Source organism: Mustela lutreola, chromosome 2 (assembly GCF_030435805.1).
Source record: "Mustela lutreola isolate mMusLut2 chromosome 2, mMusLut2.pri, whole genome shotgun sequence".
NCBI classification, from domain to species: Eukaryota; Metazoa; Chordata; class Mammalia; order Carnivora; family Mustelidae; genus Mustela; species Mustela lutreola.
In genome coordinates this window covers 164,404,421-164,429,178 of record NC_081291.1, presented here as the reverse complement: position 1 = coordinate 164,429,178, position 24,758 = coordinate 164,404,421, and the positions used below count along the sequence as shown (strand labels likewise).

Here is a 24,758-nt window from a genome sequence, read left to right as displayed (position 1 = left end):
CACCCAGACACCACTAATGTTTTTTTTAATTAATCTTTTTTCTACCATCATAGATTTTTATTGGAAGTTCCATAAACTTAAAGAGAATATTTATATGTAGCTGGTAAGATCCCAATAGTTTTATTTTGCACTATTTAATTAGACCAGTGATTCTTACCCTTTAAGATTACTTTCTAAAATGCAGACTTCTAGACCCCAGTCCCGGAGATTGAGTTAGTAGGTCTTGAGCAAGAATCTACTCAGGAAGACATACTTAGACTATTTTTTACGGCTGTATTTGAGTATTGAGGTAGTCAGTTAGATTTAATTGAATTGGTTCTGATTGGGTGATATATTCTTGGTGAATATTTTTTGGAATGAAGCATACCAGCTGCTTTTTCTAAATATGGATTTCAGAATGTAGAAAATGTTTGATATACAAAAGGTTTTCATATGCTCCTTAAGTTGGTTTGCTATGACAATTTTGAATATTAAATATTATCTTTTATGGTACTATGCAAAAAATTTATATTCAGATGTTGAAATGTTGATTTACATACCATTTCAGTTCTTGCTCTTACCTTAGGTCTCATTTTTAGCAAAATCCTCTTCTGGGCAGGTACAGATGAATACTGTATATTTTTAAGGGTAAGCCAACATTTTAACAAAAAAATAAGAGAGATATGATGCCACCTACATATTTGCATATATGAAAAATAAGAAATATATCCATCAATTGAAAGGCTGCTATGAGAACAAATAGAGCAATTTCATTAGCATGTAACATTTTATATATGACAACATTCATGTATATTTGGGATTTCATGTTTCCTTTGTCTAAGTTGAACTAGAAGAAATTTTTGCTGGATAGTAATTTAAAAAATTTGTTTTGGTTTTCCATAGGAGTAAGGTGCCTGTTCATATATGTAAGATCAAGTCTATATTGATCTTCATTTTTTTTTTTTTTTGAAGTGCAGCATTATGGGTGTATAATTGCTTAAGCTAGAGGCACCCAAAAATAGATCTGGAAAGCTTATCTGGTAGATTTCTAAGCTGGTGGTTGCACCTCAGGTCTGGCTGGGATTCCTCCCAGAGAAGAGACATATCAGGGACAATCCCAACCTGCTTTCTTTGAGGACTTGACTGTCACTGTAGTTACCTTTCAACCTTTTCTTCACTATTTAATACCTAAATATAATTTTTTCATATAATAAAATAGGACTAACTGATTTAAATAGTAACAATTGGAAACTACTCTGGAACAACATACATTTTTAGAGTTTGGTGTGTCTATTCTATATGAGCCGAGCTTTAGGTCCGGACAAGAGTGAATTAACCAGGTATTATTTGCTCTGCCTAGTTTGCTGTTGCTAGTTCTGTTGAATGTGACGCTGTTTCTGAAGCTGTCAAAGATAGAATATGCTGCTCAGTCCTTTTACCATCTCCACCTCCAAGAAGAGAGATCTTTGCAGTAAGTCTTTACCCTCAACCTATTATTATTTCAATAATTCTTTAGTTGTAGAAAACTTAATTCTGATTTAGAGATTTGGATCTGCTAACTATTCTGTAGTCAGAAAGTTTTTTTGTTTATTTGCAAATTTATAGGACATGAATGGTTTTTAGAAATGAAAGATCAGAAGATATTCCCAATTTTTAAGTTTTTTTTTTTTTTTTTTTTTTTTTGCCCCCCCAGTTTAGCCTCTGATATGGTGTCAAGAGTGGAAAATATTCAAAAGAAAAAAGACCAGGCCCATCGTTTAAAAGGAGTGCTCCGAGACTCCATCTTGATGCTCGAACAGGTACTGTAGGACTTAGTACTTTCATAGAGGTATGAACCAGCTGCTCCTCTGGTTGTGAGAAGAGTCACGATACCATTGTTTGAAGAAACTCTCCTCCTAGAGGCAACTACCCTTACCAGTTTCTGTATGATGCATTTTACATGTATAGTCACTTGTATTTTTTTCAAAATCAAAGCCTACTGTATACACTGTTGTATGCCCTCATTTTATAATTAGTAATATATTTTGAAGATGTTTCCTTATCAACATGAACATTTGACTCTTAAATAATGGTGGGGTTAGGGGTGCTGACACCTACGTAGTTGAAAATTGTGTATAACTTTTGACTCCCCAGGAACTTAACTACATATAGCCTACTGTTTAGCAGAAGCCTTACTGATAACACAGTCAATTGTTATTTTGTATGTTATATGTATTATATGCTATATTTTTATAATAAAGTTAAGCTAGAAAAAAGAAAATGTTATTAAGAAAATCACAAGAGAAAACACATTTATAGTGGTGTCCTGTAAAAAACTCTGTGTACAAGTGGTCCCATGCCGTTCAAACCCATGTTGTTCAAAGGGCAACTGTATACATCTAACTCATTCTTTTTATTGATGCTTCTATGTAAAAATTTATGCTTAATAGTAACTGTTTTCATAAAAAGGGTAGATCCTGTATACAGTTATTTTATCTAATATCCATATTTCTTGGAGATGCTTTGATATTAGCATATAAAGGACTTCCTCTTTTTTAAACAACTACATAGAATTCAAACTGTATAAATGTGGTACAATTAATTATTTCACCAGTTCTCCGCTGAAGAATGACCATTTAGGTTATTTAAATATTTTGCTATAAACATTTATCTCTTGAACACAGTATTATCAGTATGTGTTGCTCAGTTCCATGAACCAAAACTTAGGATTCCCTTTGAAAAATAAAGATTACTATTTCCATTATGATATAGTATATGCATACTTTTCAAGATTGAAAACTGGAGAGTGGTGGAAGAGAAGAAAACCTATAGTTCTAGCATTCAGTCATTAATATTTTGTTTCCTTCCATTCTTTCTTCTGTGCATTGGTTTGTTTTTTAGAAGATCCAGTTATTGAGCATTTTTCAGGATATCACGTGGGGCATTAAAGGTGACACCTTCCACTAGGCATTCTTCTAATGCACAGTAGCTACAGCTGCTGGTGACATCCTCCATTCTCCCTCCCCTGGCAAGAGTGGGTCATATTTCCATTTTTCCTCCTCAGCATCTTATTTCCCCTTCTTTCTACTGATAACCTTGCCTCAGGAGGAAAGAGAGTTTTTCCTCTCCTTCTATACCCAAATCTACAGAACTCCAGTTGCCGCATCCCATCCTCTTGTCCATGAGCAGTGCTCTGCCTGTAGGGAGATTACCAGCAGGTGTTAGTGGGAGACTCCATCCATCACCCTCCAGCATCCTGTTTTCAGTTTCCCTGGTCAGCTGGATCGTTCCCATCTGCACATGGTCCTGCAGTGCGCTCTCCTACATTAAAGCACCCACAAAATCCACATCCTTCTCCTCCTGCCCATCTCTCTCTCCGTCTTTCACAGTCTGGCTTTTTCAGAGTTGTCTGCTGTGGCTGTCATTACGTTATCCTTCATAACCCATTCACTTTTTTAAGGTTTTATTTTCACCAAAGTGGCTCCTTCACATAGTTAACTTTTCTACAAGGTTTTTTCAGAAAAACAGCAGTCCCACTATGTACTATGCCAAACACAACAATCTTTAACTCTTTTAGTTTCTTTTTGTGTTTACCTCCATTAAAACTTTCCGTTTTAGACATGGCCTTTCGACCTCCTATTATGGAAGACAGAGGTTTTCTTTTCTTTCATCTCTTCTTGTCCTCTTTTCTGATTCCCCCATCCTCCCAAGGAAGTTATAATTTTGGTTAGATCAATATCCAGTGTTTGCTTTGTTTTGATTAAGATTTCTATTCTGAGCTGAGCCATGGAATAAACCATGACTACTTTTTCTTTTCTGTGCTTTTTCTTATCCTTGAAATTGTTTTATGACAATTGATTAGTTTATTGTATTATTTATAAGTATCTCCTCTCCTACAGCACTGCCTCTTTTAACCTTCATTCACCTCAGGGATTCTATGAGTGGAGTCTTCTGGCTGTCTCTGGTCAGGCCCAGGGGCCCTCTCTGCAGGTGCACAGCTCTCAGCCTGGGGATTTCTGTTGAATACCCCCTCTGTTTCCTATATCCACAATGTTTTCTGCTTTCTTGGTTTACTCCTTTCTTTTAATGGAGCACATCCTCTAGTAGCTTCCTGAGAAAGAGAACGTGGAGGTAAATATTTTAAGACTTCTCTAGTGTGAGAAGTTTTTATTCTGTCCTTCCTCTTGATTAATAGTTTGGCTGGGGATAGAATTTTAGGTTGGAAACAGTGTTCCTTCAGAGCATTGCTCCATTGTTTTTCAGCTTCCAGTGTTGAGAATTCTGGGAATTCTCTTTTAGTTCTGGGAAATACTGAGTTACACAGTTGATGATCTTGTCCCCATCCACTCTCCCTCTTCTGACTTTCTAGGGCTCCTGTAATTCAGATGTCTGCCTTCTTTTGGACAGGCTGTCTAATCTTCTTATTTTTTCTTTCCAGCTTCTGTCTCTTTGCTTTTTTGTTCTGCTTCCTCAGAGTTCCTCAACTTAATCTTCACATTCTTCTATCTTTCAATTTTTGCTAACAAGTTTTTAATTTCAAAGACCTATTACTTTCCTGAATTTTCTTTTTTTTTAAAATACCATTGTGATCTTTTAAAATGACTATAGTATCTTCATCTCTCTGATCTTATTACTGAAGGTTAAAACATTTTCCCCTTCTTCTTGCTTACTTGCTTTCCATCAAGATCCTTTCCCCCTGTTTTGATTTCTATCCTTAGAGTAAGAGGATTTCACTGGATGTCTATAGTTTTTGGCTGTCTACTTGTGTGGATCAGAAGCTCTTAAGCTCTTAACGTGGATTGGGTTGATGTACCCTGAACTTCTCTGTAGATCTGGCAGGGCTGTTGGTTGAGAAATCCTGGTATCACTATCTTTTGGTCCTTCCTCTTAAATTGGTCAGTTTCCATAGAGAATAGCCTTCCAGTCTCCATCTGAAGGATTAAGGGCTGGCTGCCAGCATTTTAGGAGCAGTGTGAAAGTAAGAGGGATGCAGGAGGGTAGGGCATAGGATGGTCTCAACACCTTTTTTGGGTATAATCCTCATTTTTAGTCCTTTTCTCTTTATTCTGACTTAAACCATGGAAAACCCTGGGGCACCTGGGTGGCTCAGTTGTTGAGTGCCTTCAGCTCAGGTCATGATTCCATGGCCCTGTGATCGAGCCCCGCATTTGGCTCCCTGCTCTGTGAATCTGCTTCTCCCTCTCCCTCTGCCTGCTGCTCCCCCTGTTGTGCTCTCTTTCTCTCTCTCTCTCTGTCAAATAAATAAAATCTTAAAAAAATTTTTTTTAATTAAGAAAAAAAGAAAAACCGAGCCTTCGTGTGATATAAATGACATATTATAAAATTCACCTTTTAAAGAATTTCTAGCATATTCACAAAGTTGTACAGCCATCACCACTGCCTAAATTCCAGAGCATTTTTATCCCCCCAAATGAAATCCTGTACCCATTAGCAGTCTCTCAACTCCTACAATCACTAATCTACTTTTTATATCTATAGGTTTGCTCATTCTGGGCATTTCGCATAAATGGAATTATTATGGTCTTTGTGACTGTCTCTTGTACTTAGCATAAAGCAAAACTGCTTTTTGCTGGTTAAAACCATCTCCTCTCCCTGGCCTAGTACTGCCAGGCCTTTTGCATTAGATTCTCTTCCCTTCTTCTCTACTTCCCATTAGGTGGTCTCATCCATTCCCCTTGCTTGTGCTACACATGCTATTGATTCCCAAATCCATCTCTCTTACCCGGACTTCTTCCCTGAGCTCCAGGCTCACACAGTTACCTGATGACTGGCATCTTCACCTGGATGCTAACGGGCCACCACTAACTGATCATGTCCAAAACAGAATTCAGTTTTCATCCTGAGCCAGACTGACTCTCCTCTACCTGACGTATTTCAGAAAATGACACTGCCTTCCTCCAGTCAAAAACTTAATGCCTTGTGGAATTATATATTTATATATGTGATGATTCGTTTCAGTTCTGTATTCCTCACTGGGCAGTAAGCTCCATGAAGGCAGGGTTAGTGCCTTTCTGGTCTACCATTGTATACCCAGTGCTCTGCTTAGTACATACCCTGCATGTAATAGGTCAGCAATTAACATTTGCTGAATGAATGAACAAAATGAATGAATATAAAGAAGCATAAAACAGAATTCTTGCTCTCAAGTTGCCTGTAATTTTATTAGAGAAATCAGATGTCCATGTGTATTGTTAACAATACCATAAAAAAGTACAAAGTACAAAGTACAAAGTTAAGTGTCAAGTAAGTGGTAAAACTTTGGGAGTTTAAAGGCGGGATGATTATGGAAGGCAACACAGAAAGGGTGGGGATGGGGAAATTCTAAATGGATGAAGACAAGGTTGAGCATAATAGCAACAGAGGCCTGCAGGGAAAACCAGATTCATTTGGGGGATAGTGGAGAGACCAGTGCAACCTGAGAAACCATTTAGAAAACCCATCTGCTGGGGGCAGCATGTACTGCAGGACAGTGGAGGGAGAGGTGCAGGACCACAGCGGACAGGAAGAGCTTAGCAGTCATACTGAAGTGTTTTATAAATTCAGTCTTTTATTTGGGCATCAGTATAAATCAAACTATATTGAATATAAATATAAACATTTGGCATAAAAATAAGAAAAAATGTTAAACTGATTTTGAAAATTAATTTTGTTTGCAGTTAAAGAGCTCACTCATTATGCTTCAGAGAACTTTTGATCTACTAAATAAGAACAAGACTGGCGTGACTGTCGAAAGCTAGTGATCTCAAGGCCTGAAATTGTAGAGATACTTGGAACTAAAAGGGAACATCTTAAAGAAAACAAGAGGATGAAGCATTTTAACTGTCATCGGAACATTTCCACATTTGCTTATTATTGGTACTTCTAACATGAACATTCTTTTTAATAACACTAATTTGATAAGTAGTTTCTGATGGCTTTAACAATCCATTCTTCACTTCTTATACATAATTCCAAGCAGTGAATTTCTCCAGTGAAGCATGAAATATTTTGTGGATTTGAATTTCTGATACAAAAAGAAAATGAGACACTCTGAACTGATTTTTACAGTGAGGTTTAAAGTTTGATGCTTTATCTGTTAGCATAGAATCAGTAGGTGTCCAGTAGGTGTCCAGTACTTTTGAAGGACCAGTTTTCAGGCATATATTATAACATTTCTCAGTTTGTGTACTGTAAATATTACAATGTCTTCACTTATTTAGCATGTAAATTCAATAGTCAAACCTTTTGAGTCTGCAGGTTGGTAATATCTGAAATATTCTTGAGCTATGTTGTATTTTTCTAAAGGAATAGTTGTTTCTTTTCAGGCAGCTATCAGAGGTGAGATTATCTTGCCCCTTCATGTATCAGATGGTGGAAGAGTGAATCTGGAAGAGGAAACATATAGGATAGCAACACTCAAAATGAAGAACCATGCTCTGATTTTATAAAACAGAGGATTACATTAAAATCTGGGCATTTGGTGACAGATCAGATGAATACTTGAACTAAGCTTGGCTTCAGCTTAGCAGTCTTTCATGGTAGAAGTGAACCACCACCTGGTTGAAAATGATTTGTGGGTTACTTTTCAGTAGCCACATATGTCTTCATTTATTCATTCATGTGTGCGGCTTGTTTCAGGTGGTAAGTTATAACCAGACACGAACTTCTGGCTCTTCAGGAAAAACTTTTGGGGCATTATGTCCCAATACTAGGGCACTGACTGAAGTTCAAAGTCAGACAGACATTTTGGCTCTTTCATGAAAAGCTTTTAGGCATATATGTCTCAATACAAGTGATGTCTTTGGGACAAGAGAAAGGCAGTGCTGAATGATTTGTATATACTCTCACTGTTTGGACATGCTTGCCTTAATTAAATGTTTCTTTCTTTCCTCAGAGCCACAGGAGATAGCTAAAGTCTTTTTTGAGATGCCTGTAGAGAATGAAAATATTGACTTAATTACAGGGAAAATGGATTTCTCTGGGTGATTTCCAACAAAATTATCTTGGGGGTACCAGTGTACTTACCCGGGGATTTTTTGATTTATGAAGTGTGGCTGTGAGTGAGTCACTGGGTTATAAACTTGAAGACTTTGTTCTCTGTTAAATTCACAAAAATGATCAGTGGCAAGCTGAATATTTTTGTGATTTTCTTTAAAACCTGTACTTCATAAATATACCTCAAAGAAAATTACCAAAGTTGCTTTATAGATTAAGACTAAACATGTATGTATGTAGAACTTAATTAATTGCATTTGAGCCTGTTGTGTAAATTATCAATAAAACCCAAAATGTCGTTAGTTGTAGTTTTTCTTTTTCCGTTAAAAAACAACAACAAAAAGCACAAATAACTAGAAACTTGCTATAGTGAAAACGTGTATATGGGCCTACACTTTTAAAAAATTTTTGTGCAAAAATAAAACCCAAAGAGGAGTCATTTCATTTCAAATATGCAGAGTGTTTCATTTCAAATATGCAGACTGTTGGGACAAAAGTACTAGGCCTGCCGGTCGAATGTAGAATCTGCTCGCCAGAAATCATGAAAAAGAACCAGCTTTATAAATGAACAGATCAGGGACAGCAATGGGCCTTTAAGGGAAGGCTGGAGAATTTGGGGGCGGTGCTTCGGTAACAATTTGCGGTGTTGATCTCCACCTAAGCCTGTTGCCCGCGTCGGAATGAAGACTGGACGACCCACGGGTCTCCACTGCTTGGGGAATCCTCCGGGTTCCCGGGTTTCCCGTCTTGCCGTCCGCACCTCCCCGGGCCGAGGGCTCTGGGGTTGCCCCGCCCACGTACCGCCCACAGGCACCCGCGGGGCAGCACAGGGGCCGGTCGGGGCGGAGGTGCCGGGCCAGCCCTGGGCCCTGCCGCCTGCACCCCATCCCCAGGTGCCGGTCCTCAGGTCCTCGCTACCTCCGGGCGCCAGGGCCTCGGGCCGGGGGAGGGGCCTGGCCGGCGGGCTCCGCCAGGCTGCGGGCGCCGCACGTGCGGGCGGGCGGGGATCCCCGGCGCCGGGGGCGGGGCACCCGGAAGCGCGCGCGGACTTGCCACGCCGAGCCGGCGGGCAGGAGGGCGGCGGGGAGGCGGGCGCGCTGCCCGGGCCGCGGCCGCCTGTGCTCACAGGTGGGCGGCGGCGGAGGCGCGGCGGAGCGGAGCCCGGGTCTCTGGGACTCCAGCCGTCACACCGAGAGCCCAGGGAGCAGAGCTCGGAAGACGCGTCCGCGCCTCGGGAGGAATCAACCTTCCTGCCCTCCACCTGGGCCTCTTCCGCGGCAATCGCACCTCGGCCCCGGAACACAGGTAACTTCCATTCCAAGGTCATTCTTTGGGCGGGGCGGCGCTCGCGGCCCGCCCACGTCCTCAGTGTCGGCGGGGGCGGGAGGGGTGCGCCCTGCGCGGAGCGGGAGCAGCGGGGCTAGACGGCGACCCCGGGCGCTGCACGGGCTTCTGGTGGCCTCCCCGGAGCCGGGTGCGCGTACCGGCCCCGGCGCAGGAGCTTTTCTCCGCCCGCAGCCCAGAGGGCGAGTTTCCACCTGCACCCGGGCTTTGGGCGGGGACTGCTCGGCCCTCTGCATCCTGAACCGGCAGGTGAGCGCAGCCGCCCGCGCCCCGGCTGTCCCGGCCGTGTGGTCAGCTGTCACCATGGAAACCGCTGGTACCCAGACGACGCCAGCCCTGGTGGGAAGGGGCGGTGAAGGCAGCTGGGAGCCCCTAGAGCTTCCTGTCTGGCGGAGCCCAGCAAGAAAAGCCTGATGAAAATGAGACTCCCCCTCCCCCGCTTTCTTTTCCTGTTTGATTTCTCAGGCGTTGGCGGATAATCAGAGACGTGGATGTGTTTACAAGATGTGAGTCGTGTTGTTTACACCTTTCCCTACTGAGGGCTTCCTACACCTCGTGGTGACAGGTGGAAATCATGACACAGAAGGGCAGTATGAAGCCAGTGAAGAAAAACAAAGCGGAAGAACCTGAATTGGAGCCCCTGTGCTGCTGCGAGTACATTGATCGAAATGGGGAGAAGAACCACGTGGCTGCTTGTTTGTGTGATTGCCAGGATCTCGATGAAGGGTGTGATAGGTAAGGGCAGAGCGGTTCATGAAGCAGACCCTACTGGCTCTTTTGAGAACTACCATGCTTGCTTGAAGTGTAGCCATCCAGAACACTAGATTTTGTTCTTGATGCTTTTTCTAAGGATCTAGAATTGAGAGCTGTCTTCTGTGTCAGGTGTGAGGCTTTTGTGAAGGTGAGTTACTCAGTAGTTCACAACTGCACAGCTGTCTATTCTGCTCAGTTTAGAAGGACATTATTACTTTTCACTTAAAGGGACAAGATGATGGAGAGAACATGCAAATAAAGGGATAGTGGCAAGTTAAGTGTATAAAAAAATAAAGCGCAGAGCAGTAGAATCTGTACATTTAGGAATTTATTTATTAAAAAAATTTTTTTTAAAGATTGTATTTATTCATCCGACAGAGAGCACAAGCAGGGAAAAAGGAAGAGGAGAAACAGGCTCTCAGCCGATCAGGGAGCCCGATGTGGGACTCGATCCCAGGACCCCGAGATCATATCTCAAACTGAAGGCATCGCTCAACCAACTGAGCCACCCAAGGGCCCAGAATCTGTACATTTAAAGTGAACACATTGGTGCCAAGGAGAACACATTCTCTGTGCTCTCAATGTCTCGAGATTGACTACTTGAGGCTGGACTGGACCTGGCCACCAAGGGTCTTAAAGGTTGAAAGTCATGTTCCTGCTGTTGGCATTGGTCTCACCCCTTGTCCCTTTCCCTTGGAGGAAATCCAGCAGCAGGCACTTGCCTGCGCTGGGCTGGCTGTTTTCAGCATGGGCAGTGATACTGTCTTGACCGATATTCATTGTATTTGGCTTTTATTTTCACCGTTCTCCAAAGGGTTGGAAATTAATATCCAAAAATGATTTTTCAACATCGGGGGAAAAAATTTCTTTACCAAACAGTAATAACGAGGTTTTAAACCATCTTCTAAATAATTATATACCTAAAATTTTGTTGCCATATGGGAAGCACAATGTGGGAGGAGAATAAGGATGTTGGAAATTTGGCTTTTCCCATCAATAATTACGTCCGGTTAAAAAAGTGACTGTAGCGGCATGTTGCTGACTTAAAGCTTGGTGTATTCATCTAGACGTGAAAAGTGTCTTAGGACCACTGTACTTCCCTGCCAGAACCCTGAAGACCCTGTAGACCTTTTGTAATTCTTCCTTAACAGTGTCTTTAGTCTTTTTACAGGTATTTTTAAATGGACTTAGTCTAAAATCTATACGGAGAAAATGGAGCACTCTGCTTTAATGAATGGAAAAATGATGCTGTTTCCATAACCCCCATCACTCGAGACCACAGCTCTTCCATTAACCTCTTTCTCTCTTCTAGCCCTTGAGACCCAGGCTGTCCCTGAGCGCTCTCGCCTGCTCCCGCCATACCCGTCTCAGGAGATAGGCTCCCAGTCTTCCTTCTGTCCTGTTGCTCTGTTGACTCCCATGTACTTACCTTCCCTCATGGCCAAGTTGTTGCCTTACTTTTCTAAATTGTTTGTCTACATCAAGAGTTACCATCCCTTGTTTTGCTAGCCTAAGTGTGCAAACATGTCAACAAATACTGTGGGTCCATGAAGCTCAGTCATTTCGCTCTGACTAGTTTGCTTTCCACTCTTCCTCACACAGTATTCCTCCCCCCGGGCCCTGCTAGACTGGTGACTCCCCCGATGCAGGACAGGTGTGTGCTGCACACGTCCAGCTCCACTGGAACACCTCCCTGCCTCCTCCACCCCCCACGTGCTAGCCCGCCATCGAGGTGGGGCACAGAGCCCACCTTTCTCACAGAGAACCGCCCCCCCCCCCCCATGATTCCACCCAGCAGCGTGCATTCCCCTCAGCACGCCTTACGGTGTTTGGCCACAATAGTTCACTGGGCGATTTTGCTGCTTTGTCTCTTCTCTGATCCTTCCCAAATTCCCATGGTGTCTTCACAATTAAATTATGAATTTTTTTTGAGGATCTTAAGTCTCTATTCTCTCCCTAATCTGAGCAGTACATGCACAGAATATGTGTTTATTCCTATGTTTTTGCTTTGTGGAGAAATAGTGTTAACGGTTCCATTTCTAAACATTATTTTCTCTTTGTGCTCTTCTGCATAGATGGATCACGGGTAAATCCGTGCCGCCGGAGACCTGTGAAAGAATCATGGATACTATTTCTGATCGCCTCCGAATTCCTGGGCTCAGGGGAGCCCAAAAAGTCAACATTAGCATCCTCCCCCCACTCATCTTGCTGCCCGTCTTCCTGCGTGTGGCTTCCTGGCATTTCCTCCTGGGGGTGGTGGTTTTGACCTCCCTTCCTGTGCTGGCTCTGTGGTACTATTACCTCACTCACAGAAGGAAAGAGCAGACCCTGTTTTTCCTGAGCCTCGGACTCTTCTCTCTGGGTTACATGTACTACGTGTTCCTGCAGGAAGTTGTCCCCAAAGGGCGTGTGGGGCCCACTCAGCTGGCTCTTCTTACCTGTGGGTTATTCCTGATACTCTTAGCCTTGTACAGAGCCAAGAAGAATCCAGGCTACCTCAGAAATCCAGCAAGCAGTGACAGATCTCTAGGCAGCAGCCAAACAGAAAGCCTGAGCAGAGACGGGCAGGAGAAGACCAGAGGGCTCCCCAGTGCGGAATCAGCTGGCAGCCTCAGCAACCGAACGCCCAAGGATGATCTTAAGGGCCCTTGCAGGGCGTCGGCTGGAAGTCCCGCCAAAGTGAAGGAGGACTGGTGTGCCAAGTGCCAGCTGGTGCGGCCGGCCCGTGCGTGGCATTGCCGGATATGCGGCATCTGTGTCCGGAGGATGGATCATCACTGTGTCTGGTAGGTGGGAAAATTTGGAGGCTTGCAAAGTGGAAGGCCCTATAAGCCCCGGGCCCTGTTTGATCTTCCTTTGTGCCGTCCAAAAATTTCAGTCGATCCCAGCTTCACACCAGCAGATATTTGTGGGCTGGTATGAAGTTCCCACTTAGTCATCCGTTTTCCCAGTTTCGCAAATGTAGTCCCTTCAGTCATTTGCTGGAGGGCTCGGTTATTGTTGTTGCTATTTTGCTGTTCCCTTCCGAGCCGCCCCCCCAGTGACTTTCTCCTTTATGAAAGAGAAGTATTTGCAGTGAGGTGATTTTTTTTTTTTAATAAAAAGAATGCATCAGAATCAATATAGGCATAGTTCCCTGTGCTGTGCCTTTTGAACATGGAGCTCAGGAAAGTGTACCATATTTGTAGGGGACTTTGTCCCCTCCCCATACATCTTTCATTGTTCTGATGACTCCTAGCCCGCATTATTGAGGGATGGCCGTGCCAGGTAGATCCCTGTTTTGTTATTTGCTCTTTGCAGAGAAATGGGCTTTCGTAGCGCCTGCCAGCTGGCCAGCGCCTAATGAGGGCATGCAAGGCCCTTGCGATGTGAAGTGCAACTTTCAAAGATAGTGTTGCTGCTTCGCTGTGTGCATCTAAAAGGGGCATTTACTCAGACGTGAATGCTGTTAAGTAGCATATTTGCCACTCTCTAGCTCTTAGCTGTCACGGCACTCGTGGTGAGTGAAGTCGGCTTTCCATGGCTGGGGTTCTGTCATGCCGCGTACCCTCCTTCCCCATAGAAAGGGACAGAGGGGACGGAGAGGGTGCAGCAAGGCCAGGAGGGCCTTGGAGAGGACCTTAGGTGGGGGGCTCGAGCCAGGGGCAGCTCTTGTCTAGGACTTTCTTTGGGAATACGCAGGTATTATCACTTTCAGATTTTAGCTTCTGAGTCTTCATCATGTATTCTTGTGCGTACGTGTGGGCACGTGTTATGTGCTCGTGTGTGTCCGCGTGTATGTATGTGTGTGTGTGTGCGCGCCCGCGCACGTGCCCTCGAGAGCTAGTTTGCAGAGGGCCCGACAGCTCTGTGTAAAAGACGACCTCTGCCCCTGGGGCCCCCTGGTGTGCGCCCTGCCCAGCACATGGCCACGAGACAGAACTCCCTCCCTGACACGTAGTCTGCATATTACCGAGTTCTGCACCCCACCCCACATTTCTAACTTCTTGGGATCTTTGTATTAATATATGAATTTAATACGTATTTTCCCCGAGTGTGTAATACTTAAGGTTTTTAAAGTTTTCCTTACTGATACCATCCTTTTCTTCTCATGGTGGTTACAGTGTTAACTCTTCATGGTTGGGTGATAACGCATTACGATTTAGAAAGATGTGTTAGTCGGGTTCTGCTTTTGACTCAGTTTCGTCCTAATGATACGATTTCACTTTGGAAACAGCAGAGAACACAAGACTATACCTCTCAGTGGGCAAGTTTTGCATTCCCTAAAGTTGAAAAAGAGGAGAACTTACTTTTTAATTGCTGAAATTCGCATGATCTCTGTTTTTGAAACTTTCTTGTTTATTATGTGCGTTAGATGGAAACTTTTTTCCTTTTTCATTGAACCCTAGTTGATCTACAATGTTATATTATGGCGGGTGCACAGCGAGCGGTCACTCAGCATTTCTGTTCATTATGCAATGATCACCATGATGAATTTCTCTTCCGTCTATATCAAGAACTTTAAAAAAATGTTTGCTTTTTCTTCCCCCTCTGCTGTTTTGAGGATAAACAGCTGTGTTGGAGAATCCAATCATCAAGCATTTATACTTGCCCTTTCGATCTTCTTGCTCACCTCGGTGTACGGGATAACACTGACCTTGGACACCATTTGTAGAGATAGAAGTGTCTTCACAGCTCTCTTCTATTGTCCTGGAGTCTATGCAGATTACAGGTGAGATGTGACTACCAGAGCACCGAGGCCCAGAGACGAGGGAATGGGCGTTGCTGTTAAGGCAAGGGGTCGTGCTTTGCTGCTAGGTTAGGAGTCTTCAATAAATAAGACAGGTTATTGGATGCTGGGTATCTTTGAAATGGACAAAAAAATTGTGCATTTTTCTAGGGTGATGTCAAAAGGATCCTTGACCCTGCAGATAGGACTGGGCTCACCCAGGGACTTCCGGAGTCAGATGACCCCTTGCACGCGCATGGTAGCAATGGTGAACTGCCAGCCGTAAACCAGCAGTCCCAGGGAATGTGCAGCATCTGTTTTGTCATAAATGATCATGGCAAGTCCTGGCGTGATTGAGGCTTTCTCGCGCTCTCTAGTCCTGTCTTGATTTATTGCTTCTGGCCCTTTTGTGGAGCGCTCACAATTTGTATAACATTTCTTTACTTTTTAACCTCTATTGGTTTGTCCTGTTCTACTTTTTAAAAAATCACCACTCATGATTACTGTGGTATCTAGGTCAGAATTTCCTCTGTTAGGTTGGGGCACATTTATACATTGTGAAGGTCTCCATGCCCTGAAGGCAGCTGGGGCTTTGCCACCGTGAGCCCTGCCAGCCCTTCCCCAGATAGCTGTGGGCCCCCTGCCTGTGTTCCTTGTGTCCCCCCTCCACGTTTCCTCTGAGGCGGATGCTATGTGGTGTCTGGTGACCCCCGTCTGAGCGAGGACAGCACTGCCCCCCCAGGGTCCTTTTCTTTCTTATCACTGTTTGTTCTCGGAACAGCCCCTGCTTTGCCCACCTCGCACCCCTGTGAAAGTATTTCTTAGTCTGTGGATAGATGATGTCGCCATTATAGATCTGGATATTTGTGCACGTAATTAGATGTGTCCTCCTCCTTGGGCTAAGTTCCTTTTCTTTCTGTATTGAGAGTGTTAGTAGGTTGTGAAGTTCTGTAGTCACACCGCGCGTGATAGATATCCTACAGCAGAGTGTGTCTTTGTGTCACTAAGCACAAGTTCTGTGGTCTTGCTGTGGGCCACTGACGTGGAATGAGGAACACAGTTTGCCATGGGGGTCCACCCTCTGGCCAGGTGCCTCACTTCAGCCTGCCGAGCCCTGGTGTCCCTCATCTTTATGGTGAGGTCGTTTTCTCTGAGTCCCTCTCAGCTTAACAAATAAAGATTGGGGATGGGTTCCTTTCCAGCTCTTCATTTGCAAATGTTAGAAAATAATCTTTTGGCAGACGTTCATATCAGCAGCCTCTCCTCCTGTCTTGTCCTGGGTGATGCTGTTTGGCTGGAAGAAGCTGGACCTGAAATGTGACGGGTGCTCCTACCTAGCAGGATGTGGTGTTGGGGCTTGTGGTCTCCCCGACGCTCACCAGCACTGTGCTGAGAAGAGTGGAGACGAACAGCGTTAGCACTGTCCCTGCGTCCCCACCCACGGCTTCCTGGAGGACGTGGATGGGTGTCGCGGTGTCTTCGTTTTCCCCTCAGTTAAGAGCGATTTAGGAATTGTTCTTCATCTGATAGAGTTTGAGTGCTGTTACATCAGGCACCGCATTGCTTGTGCGGGAGATACGAAAGGCAAAAACGTCCTTGCTGTTCCAATGTGACATACTGGGAAAAGAGGCAGCAAGAGCGACAGAATAAACCAGGACATGTGAGTGGTCACAGGTTAAGCACTTTAGTGTTTGGGGTGGAAAAGCATCTTCTGATTGGGATAGCTGGGGAAGGCACCAGAGTCCTTGGTGACGGGGCCCACGTGTGTCAGACGTGAGGGCGGTGCCCGGCTTTCTGACAGAAACGACTGGCCTGCTGACCCGCCCTTTGTCCTTCCAGCTCGGCTCTGTCCTTCACCTGCGTGTGGTACTCCGTGATCATCACGGCAGGCATGGCGTACATCTTCCTCATCCAGCTGATCAACATCAGTTACAACGTCACCGAGCGGGAAGTCCAGCAGGCCCTGCGGCAGAAGACGGGGCGCCGGCTCCTCTACGGGCTCATCGTGGACACAGGCCAGTACAACCGGGGCTTCCTGCGGAACTGGCACCAGTTCTCCACCCTGGGCAGCCACCCCTGCCACCACCCCGCCGAGGACATTGTTTGAAGTGCCTTGCGTGTGGCCCTGTGAGGGGCGGCTCCCCCCACCGCTCCCTCCCCTCGTACACGTCGGCGTCCGTGCAGGGTGTGCGTTTTTCTCCCCAGTTTCTGAAAGGCTGTCTCGGGCCATGCTCAGGTTTAGACACAGGACTGGGAAGAAAATGAACTGTTCTGATTTCACCTTAAGAGATTTTTATATCGAAGCAGTAAAAGTAGAGCCATTCTTTTCCAGTCACCTTGTTCACAAACTCAGTCGCCAGGGGCGGAAGAGGTTGTGGTTCCCAACACACAGATTGGTAGAAGCCATTCCCATCTCTAGTGGGGAGAAAGAGTTTGGATAAGGATTGTTCCAATCTCTCTTTCAGTTCCTGATAGCCATGTGACCCTTTGTTGAGTCACTTCCCTGAGTCTCAGGTTCATCTGTGATGTGAGGTACCGCTGCCTGCCTCGGCTGCCTCGCGGTCGTGAGGGTCGTGCGAGGGACGAGGTGTGTGGTAAGCACTGGAAAACGACCGAAGCACCCAAGAGGGGTGCAGTATTATTAGAAAAACTCAAAAGCTGAGAAAAATTTGTGTAGGTCAGAGTACTGAAACCAGAATTACCCGAGTAATCCATTGTCAGCATTTCAGAATGAAAGAAAGCTGAAATACCACATCGTACAGTTGTGGTAATTTTTTTCTCTGACTTAAGTATTAGATGCTAGCTACTCAAACAGGTGAGCCGATGGGTTCTCACTGTCACCAGATCCTGCAGGGACAGTCGATAACAATTATAATTATCAGTTAGTATAATATACAGTGGTCATGAGTTTAGGTGATGAGCCCTTTGATTTATCTCGTTTCTTCTATATTTATTGTTTGGATTTACTTTAAATAACTCCAAACTCCAAAGGCATTATTGTTTTCTTCCTCTTTCCATGTTTCACCTGGGAAGGTGCTGCACACTTAGGATGAGGCTGGAAGAGGGAAACAGCCAGCCTCTGGGGGAACAGTTTACCCTCTTTCCTGGGTAGGGTGGCTGGTTAATATCAAGGGCTTTTCCCCCTCATGTAAGTAATGCAAACGCTACAGTGACAGCACTCTGTTGCAAAAATCAGTTTTGTGGCATTTATATTCTTCTGGCATGAACTCTCTAAGGGGTGGATGGACATCTTCTGCTTGCACGTTAACCTTTCATTCACCTCGCCCTAGACAAAATATCTCACTTGGAGAGAAAAAACAGGGTATATATGGTTTCCACTAATTAATGGATTATGATTCTTCCCTAGCTCTTCCTAAAATCATAAGTTATCTTTTTTATCATATCTTGAAACTGAAAATGTGTAAAGGATTAAATATTTATAGAGAATGGGTCTGTTCTGCCTTAGACTTAGGATGAGGCCATTTCGGATAGGAAAAATACCCTCTTGAAATATTTGGTTTTATTCATGTTCTCATTTTGCAGTTCCAGAGAAAATTCACGAGTCCTTAAGTTTGCTTTGGTTTATACCTTAATATTGGGGAAACATTGCTGGCTTTTTCAGTCTGTCTGTGCATGCTGCTGTCATAAGACGTTTATAAGTGTTGAGAGGAAATACTGCTACTTCCTGCGGCTCTGTCCTCTGCTGCTGGCACCGTCCCTGTCCTGCCGTGAAACAAAGCTGTCCTTAAGACAGTCACCACACTTCTATACATGCTCATCGCTGCTCTCCTCTGACATGGATTGTAAGCGGTGAGAGGCTCCGTATTCCACTGGGTGGGATGAGCCACAGAGCAAGTCTGGGGATGTTAGCAGTCTGTGGTTTCTACAGCGATGCCCTTGCTCTAGCCCAGAGTCGAGCATTCGTTTGGAACTAACATTGGGTCTGGTAGAACTAATTCCTTCCGGCTGGGTTTGTGCGAGGAAAGAGAGAGGAATAATGTCAAGGGAAGCACATATGGCCAGAGCTCTCTAGTCATAGTCTCTTGAATGCAGATGTATAGCCAACTCTGATTGTCTCAGAGTTGATGATAGAAGTTATGGAAACAATAGTGTAGTCAGTAATTTCAGGCTCTTGCCAGATCTTTAACAACCATCCAAATATGACATGACCAAGATGAGTAGTACCCAAGAGGCCACAGTCGTGGGGGAGAATTAGGAACGACCACCATTTTTATAACAGCACACCCCTCATGGTTGATCTACATGGGGCCTCTCGGGCTCCCTCACCTGCGTAAGGACTCCCTTATGTTTGTTAGTCCAGCTGGTTGGGATGAAGTTATTTGTTTTATGTTTCTTGAGATCATGATCAGCATTTTACAGAAGAAAGCTCAAACTTTTGAAAAGCTCCATGGTTTTATGGGGTTAAAAGCCTATTGAAGTATTTGCACCAGAAGGAGCAGCAAATGGGGGGCTCTTTGTGAGCAGGGTTTCTGTGGGCCCCAGGACACCCTAAATCTAGGCTCCTGGGTTCTTACACCTTTTTATGACCTGGAACTATTTGAGGAATTTTGTCCTTTTAAAGAACAGGGCCTCTGTGAATGATTGAGTCCCAGAGAAACCTGTGGTGGCGGAGGTGGTGGCCGTGGGGGGAATTGCTCTGCAAACCTAAAAACCGGCAGTTTGTTGGCCAGAGGCCAGCCTTCCCCCATCCAGCAGAAATCCCTCCCCCCATGCCCTTCTTCCTCAGCCTGTTTAATAGACATATTGATATGGAGCTTTAGCAAACCATCCACTATATTCTGACCACTTACATGCCTTTGTGTACTATTCCTGGGGAAGAGAAATGGGTCCATTCACAAGATTTAAGGGAAATAGTTGAGGATCAGGATTGCATGAAAGGAGAAAAGTCTTTCAGTATTTAGAATTATTTTTAAATGATACCCAAAGAGTACTTCATGGTTATAGCTGGGCCTACCTGAAATGAACTGACCATTAACAAGCCTTAAGTGAGTTTTGGGGACACTGCTGGTCATCTCACTTCAGCCACCTCTGTGTCTGCTTAGGATACTGGAACTCTTTGCCATTCAAGTAGCATTGTCCTTTGGTGAATGAAGTAATTGTTGTCTTCCACTGTGCCACCTGTCTAGCAGAGAGACTGCTGCAGACTTTCTCTTATGCAATAGTCCTTCGTACTTCTAATATTTTTAGTAAGAGAAAATTTTCTATACTAGAATCTTCCACTGCCAGAAAACACAATGCCAGTAAGGTTCACTAGAATACTGACCATCTGCTTCATAGACTCTAGTATATTTCCTTTGGCTAGGACATTAGCTTTTTACTACAAAGCTCAACTAACAAGCAAAAATGTGACATCTAGAAGCACAGTTTTAACCAGGATGTTTAATAGTGTTTTTTGAAATTTAAGGGTCTCTTTAAACGAGGTAAGTAGGTTTATAGGACTTCATTTTAGCCATATTTAGGTACCCTGCGTTTGAAAAAAGAGAATTTCCTCAAACAAGCAAGGGAGGATAGAGATTTTTGCTTGAGGCACCTGTTTGGAATCTGGTTTTCTCATCAGCAGCGTGGCAAGTATGCCGTTTTTTATTAAACACTGCCAAGGCGATGCCAGGAAGGAGGAGAGCTATGCTTAACTTAGTGCTGAACAAAATTCCTTGTGTTCTTGTGGGTGTTTGCTGTGATGAACAGAAACTTTCTGCAAAATCAGCTAAATGTAATCCTGTTGCTGATGGACTGCTACCCCACTCGAGCTGGCACCAAGTGCTTTGCTGTAGTAGCAGCAGCGGCCAAGGACTGAATGGTTCATGGAGACAAATCTTTTAGAGGTTGCAGCTATTTCCAGCTATTTCTGAGTTGGGCTTTTGACTTACTGCTACTCTAGCCTTCCTGGCAGCACCTTGTCTTCTAGGGAATTCATACTTCAAAGGCAAAGCTTTAAAACCGGAGCCAGTGGACTCTAGTTACCGATGCAACAAACATCCTGCATTTCTTCCCATGGCACCACTGACACAATGCCGTGTTCTAGAACTTGCAGGCTCAGGCTGCTCTGATCCCATGGTCTGGGTGATTCGATGATTTCCATTGTTAGGGCTTTTGGGCCTTTTCATTTGATTACATTTCTCAGTCTGTTAGGCTGAAGGAAACCCAGGAATATTTAATGTTCAATATTTAATGCACCTGGCCCAGCAACATTAAAGGGGATTCTTGACGCCAACTCTGGAGGCTGCGGGCTAGACATTTTGCACTGTTTTTATACTTGTATTCGTATCCTCTTATCACCTCAGATCAGACACAAGGCCTTTTAAATGGAGATTTAAAAATTTAACTGCCATTTATGTAAAATAATGTACTGTGACCAAGTTGCTTAAATGGAAAATAAAGTGCTTTCTTTAAAGGAAATAGTTGGTGTTTATTAGTGTGTTTATTAGCATGTCTCCTGAACTCTCTTGCTTTAAGGGACATCTGTGTTAGAGCCGGGCTGCTCCTCTGGCTACTGAGGTGTCCCCATCCTTCGGACCTCAGGTACCCTTGGCCCTAAACAGTCCTTTTCCTGTTGGTTACTTTGTCTAGTTTTATAGGCCAGGGATACTGCTTATTTGGGCATTTTGTTAGCAGTAGTATTCCTAATCCTGTCTTTAGGATAGCCCAGCAAGAACTACAGGTGATTTACTAAGCGATCTTCCTGTGGGTAAGTAGGTAAAAAAGGGCGCCTGGGTGGCTCAGATGGTAAAGTGTCTGCCTTTGGCTCAGGGCATGATCCCAGGGCCCTGGGATCAAGCCCCTCATTGGTGTCTGCTTGGTGGGGAGCCTGCTTCTCCTTCTTCCTCTGATTGCCGCTCCCCCTGCTTGTGCTTTCTCTTTGTGTCAAATAAATAAATAAAATCCTTAAAAAAAAAAAAAGGAGGTAGGTAGACAGTCCTCATGGGCCCAGTCAGAATATGGGCTGCTAAAGACTCAATGGCTAAAAATAAAGGAAAGCTTAAGAGAGGAAACTTCAGCTTTATGGCATTTCTTTAGGCCCTTGGCATGTTTACTTACAGGATTCACCCTTCCTTATCTGCAGGCTTGGCAGGGATAGGAACTTGGTATTTGATATCTGGGGGTTGATGGTAGCCGGTACTGTGCTTTGCACTATAGGTCGGGATGAGCAGATTGGGATTTGAATGGAAAGAGACTACAGATGAGTTTCTTTTAGTCCTGTTTTCATTAGTGGGTGTTAGTCTAAAAGAGTTTGTAAATGACAGTTATATAATCCTATTAAAGGAAAAGACGTGGGGACACGGACACCGTGGAAAGAATAAACTTCAATTTAGGGTGTTTTGTCATTTCTGAGTAAATCTTCACACATGTTCCACAGAAAAAGGATGCACGTCATTGCAGACAGTGGAACTGCCTATCCCTTCTAGGAAATAAGGACAATAACAATTTATTGAACCACACACAGAATTTTATCTTACCACTCGAAATTGTAAACCTAGCAGATACTGGTAGTTACCTCAGGGCTGCAAGGGACTTTCTTGTTCTACTGGGTAGTACACTTGTCTATTACTTAAATTTGTTATAACGAACATGTATTTTGTAATGAAATTTTTTTTCACTAGCAGGTAATTCAGGCAATTCACAGAAGAGCATTTCATCAGTCTTTATAGTCATCTGCACCTTAAAGATGAAACCATTCTTTGAATCCATCGTGCTTTGCGGCTCAAACTGAGCTGAAGGCTGGAGGACAGACGGGTATGTGATTTAGAAGTTGCAGCTGGGAGCACACGCAGACACGTTAACGAATTGCTGGACTGCCCCTGAGAGTGTTACATTAGCTTTTGGAATTCCCTTCATGCTTGTCAGGATGCACTGAAGAGAAGGGTCTTTTGTGCCACCGTGTCCCCCAAATAAGGAGACAGTCCTGCACTTTGCAGCAGCTGCACTGAGTCCTATTTGATAGACGGCTTTCCATGGGGGGTGTGGGGTGTGAGGGGTGCATGGCGTCCAGCAGAGCGCCTGTTGCTGACGCTAAGGCACTATCACTGACTATGATTCCTTCCCTGCATACTCACTCCCTTGAATTTCTATAAAGTTACATTTGTCAACAACTCATCGTACACCAGAAGGACACGTTTCCTTCAGAGACTCAGGCGAGGAAACACTTGTCCTCTTCAAAGTTTATGATGCTAAAAATATATAGAATGCATCTGAATAGTTGAGATTTACACTGTTCTTTGATCCTGCTGTGCTAAATGCTTTAGTGAACTAATTAGCAATCCAACAGAAATCAGAGGAGGAAGGAAAAACTGCCCAGGTAATCCTCTCGATCCAAGAAGTATCTGCCAGGTGACGGAGCGGGTGTCTGCCCTCATGCATGGATGCCCGTCCGGCACCCCGCGCGCTCACACGGCGCCAGTCTCTGCTGCCCGAGGGTCACCGGGATGCGAGCGGCTGGAAGTCCGGAAGAATTTCAGCCACCCTCCGACGGAGTTGCTCTCGCCTTTCTTCTTTTATTCCTTCCTCTTTCATAAATTTCACAAACTTCTTCCATGTCTCAAATGTGACCCAGAGAATCCTCCTTGAAACAGAAAAGGACAAAAAGTTACACACTACGGAAAAGTTGACTTTCCATCTGAAGTATATTTAAATATACTTTGAATACAGTGTTATATAAAACATACAGAGAGCAAAATTGGAATTCAGACTGAAATGCTATGAAAAGGGTTGCCTGGGTGGTTCAGTTGATAAGCATCTGCCTTCGGCTTAGGTCATGATCCCAGGGTCCTGGGATCAAGCGCCGCCTAGGGCTCCCTGCTCAGCAGGAAGCCTGTTCTCCCTCTCCCATTCTTCCTGATTGTGTTACCTCTCTCGCTGTGTCTCTGTCAAATGAATAAATAAAATATTTTTAAAAAGAAATGCTATGAAGAAAATAAAGTGGCAAAGTAGGATGGAGGGACTGATAGATCATTTTTTTTTAAAAGATTTTATTTATTATTAATTTGACAGAGAAATTACAAGTAGATGGAGAGGCAGGCAGAGAGAGAGAGATAGGGAAGCAGGCTCCCTGCTTAGCAGAAAGCCGGATGCGGGACTCGATCCCAGGACCCTGAGATCATGACCTGAGCCGAAGGCAGCGGCTTAACCCACTGAGCCACCCAGGCGCCCCTGATAGATCATTTTTATTTCCCATCAGGCAATCAGGGAAACCCTCTGTGAGGAGACATTTGGGCAAAGCTCCCAGGGGCCTCTGAAAACGCGGGCCATGAGACACCTTCAGGTGATCCCATCAGAGCCTGTGTCTTATGCTCGAGACAGGACCTGTGGACCAAAGACTCTAGAAGCCAGAGCCCTCAAGGAAAAGATGCTGGAGAAGCAAAGGCAGCACCACAGTTACAGGGTCTGAGGCCCAGGTACTTAGACGTACAGACATACCTCTTCGTGTCGCACTTTGCAAATACTGCCTTTTCTATAAACTGAAGATCTGTGGCAGCAACCCTGCACTGAGTCAGTCTGCCGGCACCACTTTTCCCAACAGCATCTGCTTACTTTGTGTTTCTGTGTTGCATTTTGGTAATTCTCTCAATACTTCAAACATTTTCATCATCACAGGTGTCTGTTGCAGTGATCTGGGATCAGTGACCTTTGCTGTGAACACTGATGTTGGGGGCATGAACCACGTCCACATGAGACAGCAAACTTAACTGATAAATGTGTGTGTTCTGACTGCTTGGCTAGCCATTCCATCTTTCTCCCTCTGCTCAGGCCTCCCTAGTCTGAGACGCAAGGATATTGAAATTAGGTGAGTTAATAACCCTGCATTGGCTTCCATGTGTTAAAGTGAGAGGAAGAGTCACACATCTCTCACTGTAAATCAAAAGCTAGAAATGATTAACCTTAGTGAGGAAGGCATGTCAAAAGCCAAGACAGACCAAAAGCTAGGCATCATTTGCCAAAAAGCCAAATTGTGAATGCAAAGGAAAAGTTCTTGAAGGAAATTAAA

At 44.3% G+C, this 24,758-nt stretch overlaps 3 protein-coding genes across 14 annotated transcripts in view; 2 read left to right on the top strand and 1 right to left on the bottom strand.

The window, feature by feature from the left end:
- GRAMD1C (GRAM domain containing 1C) overlaps positions 1-7,078 on the top strand; it is an 89,356-nt gene extending 82,278 nt beyond the window's left edge. For all 6 annotated transcript variants that reach the window (XM_059164080.1, XM_059164079.1, XM_059164081.1 and 3 more), the window contains 3 exons: positions 1,340-1,450; positions 1,673-1,778; positions 6,636-7,078. In XM_059164080.1, the coding sequence (XP_059020063.1) occupies positions 1,340-1,450; positions 1,673-1,778; positions 6,636-6,716 (298 nt within the window). In that variant the 3' untranslated portion in view covers positions 6,717-7,078. The remainder of the gene's footprint in view (positions 1-1,339; positions 1,451-1,672; positions 1,779-6,635) is intronic.
- Positions 7,079-9,038: 1,960 nt separating this feature from the next.
- Positions 9,039-21,175, top strand: ZDHHC23 (zinc finger DHHC-type palmitoyltransferase 23). 6 transcript variants are annotated; one of them, XM_059164069.1, is made up of 5 exons: positions 9,039-9,258; positions 9,763-10,032; positions 12,126-12,836; positions 14,594-14,761; positions 14,930-15,993. In XM_059164069.1, the coding sequence occupies exons 2-5, from the start codon at positions 9,872-9,874 to the stop codon at positions 15,042-15,044; spliced, it is 1,155 nt and encodes a 384-aa protein (XP_059020052.1). In that variant the 5' UTR covers positions 9,039-9,258; positions 9,763-9,871; the 3' UTR covers positions 15,045-15,993. The 6 variants fall into 6 exon arrangements, with proteins under 6 accessions (XP_059020052.1, XP_059020051.1, XP_059020053.1 ...); XM_059164068.1 differs by lacking the exon at positions 14,930-15,993 and adding an exon at positions 16,598-21,175 and having other exon boundaries at positions 9,040-9,258; positions 14,603-14,761; XM_059164072.1 differs by lacking the exon at positions 14,930-15,993 and adding an exon at positions 16,000-16,354 and having other exon boundaries at positions 9,041-9,258.
- An 899-nt stretch (positions 21,176-22,074) lies between these two features.
- The window catches only part of CCDC191 (coiled-coil domain containing 191), a 91,124-nt gene continuing 88,440 nt past the window's right edge, over positions 22,075-24,758 (bottom strand). For both annotated transcript variants that reach the window (XM_059164064.1, XM_059164065.1), the window contains exon 17: positions 22,075-23,336. In XM_059164064.1, the coding sequence (XP_059020047.1) occupies positions 23,192-23,336 (145 nt within the window). In that variant the 3' untranslated portion in view covers positions 22,075-23,191. The remainder of the gene's footprint in view (positions 23,337-24,758) is intronic.

Excerpts from the sequence above, each read along its gene's own strand:
- ZDHHC23 (XM_059164066.1), top strand. The coding sequence starts at position 9,872 with ATGACACAGAAGGGCAGTATGAAGCCAGTGAAGAAAAACAAAGCGGAA. Across the intron at positions 10,033-12,125 it reads CTCGATGAAGGGTGTGATAG|ATGGATCACGGGTAAATCCG; the intron begins GTAAGGGCAGAG and ends TCTTCTGCATAG. Across the intron at positions 12,837-14,593 it reads ATGGATCATCACTGTGTCTG|GATAAACAGCTGTGTTGGAG; the intron begins GTAGGTGGGAAA and ends TGCTGTTTTGAG.